We start from the raw sequence: 7,686 nt of genomic DNA on the forward strand, positions 1-7,686 counted from the left end.
TTATTAACCGGTACACCTAGTATATCCTTTTTTGCTGAGTCACCAGTAGCCACTCAGATCTCTGGGCCTGACCCTGTGGGGCCGTCCTGCAGCATTCTACCTGCCATTCTACCTGCCTCTCTGTCTGCTCTCTGCATCCCCAGAGACAGAACAGGCACAGCCTTGGATCCACTCTGCAGTCCTCAGATTCTGTAGTTCTAGGCGGATACCTTGGATGGCAGTACTCATGTCCACAGGTCATCAGTTTCTCATGGAGAAGGTGAATGACTCCTTCCAGCTGACTGAGGCAGGGTGGGCCAGGGCCCTGGATCTTGTAGCAGAGGTTTGTGGTGTTTTGGAGGGAAGAGTTGAGGCTAGATTAATGAGCAAGCAACACAGGACTAACTCACCACCAGCTGATTTGTCAGTATTTGTCTTCTCACCTACCATACACAGCCAACCTTTTAGCTTTCGAGAAGACATTTTTAGGACTCATCTGTGAAACAGAGAAGTCCTTATGAGAACTGTTTTTTGTATGGCCTGGTTGGCCAGTCAGTTCTCTGGATCCTGTGAAGGGACCTGTCCAGTGCTAGAGGAAATGGGTGGGGGAGGGGAGGTGAAGGCCTGTCTTAGGGAGGAGCTACTCTGACCTTAATGCAGACTTACTCACAGGAACCTAGAAAGACCTTTCCAAACAAGTACATGGGAAGGGCCCTGGGGTGCAAGCAACTATTATGGGAGGTTGGAGAAGGAGATCCTGTGGGTTTCAAGAATTGCGGTGGGCTTTCTACAGGAGGCCAGATTACCCAGGACTTTGAAGATAGACATCCAGGTGAGTGTAAGTGAAGCCGGGATCCTTGGCTCTTCTACCCAGTTCAGGGTCTTCCTCTCAAGGTGGACAGGTCTGCCTCTCCCTGCCTGAATCTCCTGCCTGCTGTCAGGGGCAGATGCCCTGAGAGGTCCAGGGGTCAGGTGGGAAGGCCAACTTCAGGGCTGAGAGCAGCAGCCTCCTGTGTTCACGTCCTTAAACTTCCTGTCTCTCTGCTTTCTCCCTGCCAGGACCCAGCCGCCGCCTCCATCTCAGACGGAGACTGTGATGCCCGGGAGGGTGAGTCAGTAGCCATGAATTACAAACCATCCCCGCTCCAAGTAAAGCTGGGTGAGTGGGTCTGGGGGGTGAGAGAGATGCGGGGAATGGACAAGGTGCTCTGGGCTGGGTCTGCAACATGGTGCCGCAAATTAAACCACCTAGGGCCAAATGGTTCCAAGACTCAAGCCACCAAGTCACTGTCACTGCCAGGTACCTTATTTCTTGCAAGGCAAAGAGGGACGTTACAGTTCTCTGCAGGACCCCAAACTCTAGGAGGCATCTCTGAGGCCAAGATGGCTCCAGTTATTCCAGGGGAGAGCTGCAGGGATAAAGGCATGGCAGTGCCATTCAACCCTGAACCAGGCTAAGAAGCTGCCTTAGAGGTGGGTGGCAGTTGCTCTGTCTGAGGGGTAGAAAGAATGAGGATTCCAAAGCCTAGAAGCTGAGCCCCTCACCCCATTCCATCCTCGGCCCATCTGGACATCTCAGAGCCTAGTGGGCTCCAGTTTGGGGGAGCTTTTTCTTAGTGTTTTTTAGTAAACTCAAATATCTCTCCCCCTTTCCAGGGTCACCTTTCCCTTGGGGTTTTTCTCATGTCCATTCTGAAGTCAGTTGATGCTACAGCCTGCTCTTTGAAGTCACTTGGATCCCAGCCACTGCCCATAGCTCCAGCAGCTGCTGTTCTCACTTCACCCTAGGCCGAACACTGCCCCTCTCTCTTCAGGGACCAAGGCTGCTTCATATAATAGACTTTTATTTAAAAAATTGGTTTGTTAAGAGAAATTACAACACAGTACATCCAGGAGAGTTTACAATCAAATGCAGGTGATCACTAGCCTTCAAAACTCCTCTGCCATTCCTTTCTCCTCAGGCTCCAGCTGTCCACTGAATAGTGGACCTCTCAGCAGTCCTAAGAGCCTAAACCTCCTACCCTAAACCTTCTCCCCCTGCAGCTGCCAGGACTCCCTTAAAAGTTGTGTGTTTTTTACCTTGCTTTTCTCCTTCCAGACCACAGCTAGAGAACCCCCAAGCTGTTTTTCTAAACAAGAGAGCAATTCTCTCAGTGGAATTTGTTCCTCTTCCAAAGATATCAGACTCAAAGTACAGCGAGTTTTGTATATTATTGTTTAACTTAACAATACAAGTGTTCTAACAAGTATAACTTCTTTTACTCTTCTTATCACATCTCCTCCCAAGGTAATCATTCCAAGTTTTTGTTTTTTACTTTAAAAATATATATATATACTAGAGGCCCAGCGCACGATTCAATCGTGCGGGTAGGGTCCCTAGGCCTAGCCTCCTGCGATCAGGGCCATCTTCTGCCTGTTCGCCAGTCCCCAGGCCCAATGCTGCCTCCGCCGCCGCCGCCACTGAGCTGCCAGGCTGTTGGGATCACCAGCTCATCCCCAGCCGCTGCCGCTGCTGCTGGGGCTTGAGGCGCTGACGAAGGGGAGCACGGCAGGGGATCCGGGTGCGGACAACCGGCTCCCCGCCTCCGATGGCAGCGGAGCTGGGTGTCCAGGGTGTCCGAGGCAGCCCCCCTCAGCGGCCGCCAATCCAGCCGTTGAGAGGCAGGGGCGGGGGGGGGGGGGGCGGGAGTCCCGCGCCTCTCAATGGCCGGATATGCCACCCCGAGTCCCGCCCCCCAGCCTCCCACCGCCCAATCGTGGGCGTAGCGGAGTGATGGTTATTTGCATATTGCCTTTTTATTATGAAGGATACTTTTATTGATTTCAGAGAGGAAAGGAGAGGGGGAGAGAGAGAGAAAAAAACACACAACATTAATGATGAAAGAGAATCACTCCCCCCACTGGGGATGGAATATGCTCTGATTGGGAATCCAACCATGACTTCCTGGTTCATAGGTCGATGCTTAACCACTGAGCCACTCCCGTCAGGCTGTCTTTTAGTTTTTGTTGTATTTAACATAAGTGGTACCATACTGTACACATTTTCTGAAACTTCTTTTGTTTTTGTTTTCCACTTAATGTCTTGGAACTTCTTCCAATGTCAGTATATAGAGAATGATTTCATTCTTTTAAGTAGTTGCATAGTAGACTGTAGTTTGGTTTTGCCAGTTTATTCTTTGCATTTTTTCACTTTCAAACATGCTTTTAAAATAACAATTTTTTCCTTTTCCGTTACATTACCACCAAACTCCTCATTAAAATTCAAAACCTTGCCCAGTAGCACTCAGGGGAAAAATCACCACCACCACCTCCAGGAATTTTAAGGCAAATTGCACCCCCTAGAGGCTTGGAGTGGTAATGGTAGCTGCTGCCTGCTGAAAAGAGGCTGGGGAGAAACTGAAGGAGTCAGATGAGCGGTGGCAAAGTAAAGAGGGTCAGCCACCTGGAGATGAGAGAGTCAGAGGAAATTCCAGAGTCACAGTTGCTAGAAATGCCCACCCATCCTTCCTCTCCGGAGCTGTGGTTATTTTATGAGCGCTTTCCCCTAGCATCCCTCTCCACCCAACAGTCCCTTTCCCCACATCTAAGCTCTACTTGGGATGAGTAGGAAGGGGTAGACAGGCCTCTTCCAAGGCCCCGGCAGATTGCTGGTTCCTGGTAACAGTGCCACACACCAGACAGTAGGTCACCTGGTGGCCAGCCCCATGAATCCGGTGGGCTCTGGAGCCTCAGAGAACTCAAGAGTCTAGAGGAGAGGCAGAAGTATAGCCAGAGGGGCTCCTCCAGCCTCTTGCCCCTTCGCCTGCCAGCCCCGTTCTGCCTCTCCTATTCCATAACACTTGGTGGCTCCTTTTCCTTCCACATTAATCCCAAACCCCTCTATCTGGCATTCATGCCCTGAGCACAGGTCCTAAGATTGGTGCCACAGATGTTGTTAATAAACAAATGACTGAATAAATGTATCTTACTTTTTCAACCTGTCCTCCATCTTCACCCTCCATCCCATCCAGATCCACACTTCCTATGCTCACTTCTACTGTAAATGCACTTTTGTAGACACTATCCCTCCTTCCTAGAATGCCCTGCTCTCTCCAGTTCAAGATGTCGTCTGTAGGAAGCCCTGATGGCCCCAGCCTTCTGCTCCATCTCTCCCTCTCTAACCTTTCTCTGGCATCGAGCACACACTAACTGCTCCACATGGGAGTACAGCTCCTGGAAGACAGGGGTCAGCTTTTCCCTGTTGCCCCTCACTATCTGTCTAGGTTGTGCAGGGCCAAGTAATGTCTCCACCGAGCAGCAGAGCCTGGAATTAGGATCCCTGCCACAGTTCTTACAGAAGCAAAGAGTTTCCCAATGGAGGCCCAGCCTAGGCTGCCCTGAGCAGTAAGGTAGGGTGGTCCTGGGGGCAGGACACAGCTTCCTTCCCATATTCCCCTGCAGAGAAGCAACGGGAGCTGGCCCGGAAGGGCTCCCTGAAGAACGGAAGTATGGGTAGCCCTGTAATCCAGCAACCCAAGAAGAACAATGTCATGGCCCGGACAAGGTAGACACCCCCACACACACACCCCACCTGGACCCTGCCAGTCAGCATCTGTCCTGAGCCTTTCCCTCTTCCCTCCTTCCTCAGGCCGAGCTCCTCTCCGAGAGCAGAGAATCTCAACAGAATCCAAGGGGGAGGGGGAGGGGAAGTGGTGGGGCAGGGCCCAACACAACTCCTCACCATGCTTGTGTGTTCCCGTTGCCAATCCAATCCCCCAAATTCTCCACCCAGGCTGGTCGTTCCCAATAAAGGCTATTCCTCGCTTGACCAGAGCCCAGATGAGAAGCCACTGGTAGCCCTTGACACTGACAGGTGTGTACGGGGATGTGGGGGCAGCTGGGAAAGCCACAGGAACCTGTGTGAGCATACAGGTGGACTGTACAGGCCACACCTGTTATAGTGTCAGAATTGAGATATTCCTCAGACAGCCAGGAACTCTCCGAGGATGAAGCCCCCAGGGACTGGAATATTTTACCTGGAGGTGGGGAAGAGCAGAGAGAGGAAAATGGGACTGGTACAATCTATTGCTATTCTGGGACAACTGATCCAATGGCTGCCCTGAGAATGGGCACTGATTCAATGCTTAATACCCTGCCCCCTGCAAGGGAGCAGTCCTACGGCTGGGAACACACCTGGCTAGACCTGGACTTTCGGAAAACTCAACAAGCCAGGGTGATTTGAGCCTAGATAAAAAGGGGAAGGGCTGGGAGGAAAGGAATAGCAACTCCACACAGAAAGAGGTTAAGGGTGGCAATTTATTTAGCAAGGTGGGGCTAGGGAACTTGTCTTAAAACTGCATTTGTACAGCAAGCAGTTTTCATTTAGATTGTGCTGTTTATTTGGAAGTGTGGGAGAAGGGTGGGGTATTGACTGGTGGGGGTTAGGGGGGCGGTGCAGGGAGTTTTCTATTGAATTTCCAGGAATCACTTCCCTCTGTCTCCTTTTCTCCATGGCCAGCGATGATGACTTTGACATGTCCAGATATTCCTCTTCTGGCTACTCCTCTGCTGAGGTGAGGCCCCACCCTTCCTACCCTAGACACACCCCTCCAAGCAGGGATGGGCCAATGCCCAATCACACCTGAGGGGTGCTATGGGCAAAGCTAGGCAGAGCCGCTGTGGGGTGGGTCCTAAATGGGGCAGGGCTGAATAAAGGTGAGGCTGTTCAATGCTTAATACCCTGATTGGCCTTAATTTAGGGGATCCTGAGATTAGGGGTGGGACTTGAACCCAGGGTTGTCACTTAAATAGAATGCAACGTGAAAAACAGACCACACCTTATGGGGATGTGCCTCAAGTAGGAGCAGGACCCTAATAGAGACAGGGCCTGAGGTGGGAAGTTACCTGTAGAATGGGTAGCAGGGGGCGGGGGGGAGGGCGGCGGTCCTGTCATGGGACAGAGCCTCACAAGGAACTGCCTGTAAAGAAAGTGAGGCCAGAACTGAATTAGGGGTGAAGCCAGGGGTTTCTGGAGAGGCCGGGATGGGACAGATCTGGGGGAGGCCTGGGGATGTGGTCAGGCTATGGGTGGTGCCCTGGATCCTTGGAGCCTGACCTCCCTCCCCTTTGTCTACAGCAGATCAACCAAGATTTGAACATCCAGCTGCTGAAGGATGGCTACCGGTTAGATGAGATCCCCGACGACGAGGACCTGGACCTCATTCCCCCCAAGTCCGTGAACCCCACTTGCATGTGCTGCCAGGCCACGTCCTCCACTGCCTGCCACATTCAGTAGTGGGTGGGGCCGCCGCAGCCAATGGAGCCGGGCCACCGGGGTCCAGGTTAGACAGGGCAGGGGCGGACCCCTCCCCAGCTCTTCTGCCAGCCCCCCGGCCCCGCGTCCCCTACAGCCGCCAACCTCGTAAAAGTCATTGCTTCCTCCTATGGTAGGACGTGTACCTCTGTGTGTTCATGGAGCCGGAGAAACCAAAACCGGGTCTCTCTCTACCCCAGAAACTGAGGAGGGGAAGGGGCTGTTTGTTCAGTTACTTGGGGGATTTTGCCCAGCACCTTTTTGCCCTCCCCGAAGCTACACTCCAGTGGGAGAGTGGGGGACTGGACAGCAGGGAGGCCAACAGTAATGAGTGGGAGGGATCACAAAGCCAGGGGCTTGGCCCCACCCCATGAAGCCATGAACCCCCAGCCCAGAAAGGAAAGGGACTCTGAGGCAGAAAGGCCCAGTGGAGTGGGGTAAGGTCTAGGACCTTGGAGCCCCTCCAGCAGCCCCTGTTGGCCATGTACCTATTTGCATTTCTCCCCTCATCTCCAGATGGGAAGCCTGGCAAAGTTGCCCAGTGGAATATTGTCCCCTACCTATCGGATCACTGCCTACTTCCTCCTCTTTGCCCCATTCACCCCTTCCTTCCTTCCTTCCTTCCTTGTTCTCTGAGTTGAGGGTAAGAGGCCTTAGAGACAGGCCAGAGTTTGGGATGGTTGGGATGGTATGATCTGTCCTCACCTGCCCCTAACCAATGTATCTCTCTGCCAACCCCTATACACACACACACACACACACACACACACACACACACACACACACACACACTCACACTCACACACACACACAAACGCTTCTGTTCATTGGTCTCTGTCCCAGGCTAGAAGCAGGAGGTAACACTAGCCTCGAATGTCCCATTCCCATCTCACTCCAGCCCAAGATTTCAAATCCTTCTTCCCAGTAAGAACCTAAGAACCTTCAAGGGAGCAAGCTGAGGAGAATACTATGGCTGCCTGTGTATGGTAGGGAGAGCTTGATAGGATATGTGTGTGCCTGAGGCTGTCAGGGTGTGTGTCTGCTCTGTGTGAGCCTGTCTTTTTAGATGGTGAGGAAGTGACTATGTGTTCCGTTAACAGTGTGAGAGGCTTTTCAGCAGTGCAGTGGACTGAGAGCCCTGGACTGGGACTCAGAGCCTGGTTCTAGCCCCAGCACTGGCACTGTCCCGGTGGTCTTCAACAAGCCACTGTGTTCCCTGGGTTTCAACTGTCAAATGAGCAGCGTCTGAAAGTTCTGAAGAAACTTTTTCATAGGAATTTCTGTGGAGGTGCATAGGGAGGTCTCTGTGTGTCTCTGAGTACACCTAGGAGGCTTCCTGAGTTGTCTGTGTGAAAAGGAGAAAGGGAAGTTCCTATGGGACCTGTGTATGTTTGAGTGCATGCAGATCTATTGGG

The 7,686-nt window shown here is 52.3% G+C and overlaps 1 protein-coding gene across 7 annotated transcripts in view; it reads left to right on the forward strand.

The window, feature by feature from the left end:
* FAM219A (family with sequence similarity 219 member A) overlaps window positions 1–7,042 on the forward strand; it is a 51,831-nt gene extending 44,789 nt beyond the window's left edge. For 3 of the 7 annotated variants that reach the window (XM_079789879.1, XM_079789873.1, XM_079789875.1), the window contains 5 exons: window positions 1,039–1,138; window positions 4,420–4,522; window positions 4,751–4,831; window positions 5,477–5,531; window positions 6,095–7,042. In XM_079789879.1, the coding sequence (XP_079646005.1) occupies window positions 1,102–1,138; window positions 4,420–4,522; window positions 4,751–4,831; window positions 5,477–5,531; window positions 6,095–6,253 (435 nt within the window). In that variant the 5' untranslated portion in view covers window positions 1,039–1,101 and the 3' untranslated portion in view covers window positions 6,254–7,042. The remainder of the gene's footprint in view (window positions 1–1,038; window positions 1,139–4,419; window positions 4,523–4,750; window positions 4,832–5,476; window positions 5,532–6,094) is intronic. The other 4 variants (XM_079789876.1, XM_079789878.1, XM_079789874.1 and 1 more) reach the window with 3 other exon arrangements.
* Window positions 7,043–7,686: the final 644 nt, after the last annotated feature.

The sequence above is a fragment of the Cnephaeus nilssonii genome, assembly GCF_951640355.1.
Source record: "Cnephaeus nilssonii genome assembly, chromosome: 14".
In the NCBI taxonomy this organism is placed as follows: Eukaryota; Metazoa; Chordata; class Mammalia; order Chiroptera; family Vespertilionidae; genus Cnephaeus; species Cnephaeus nilssonii.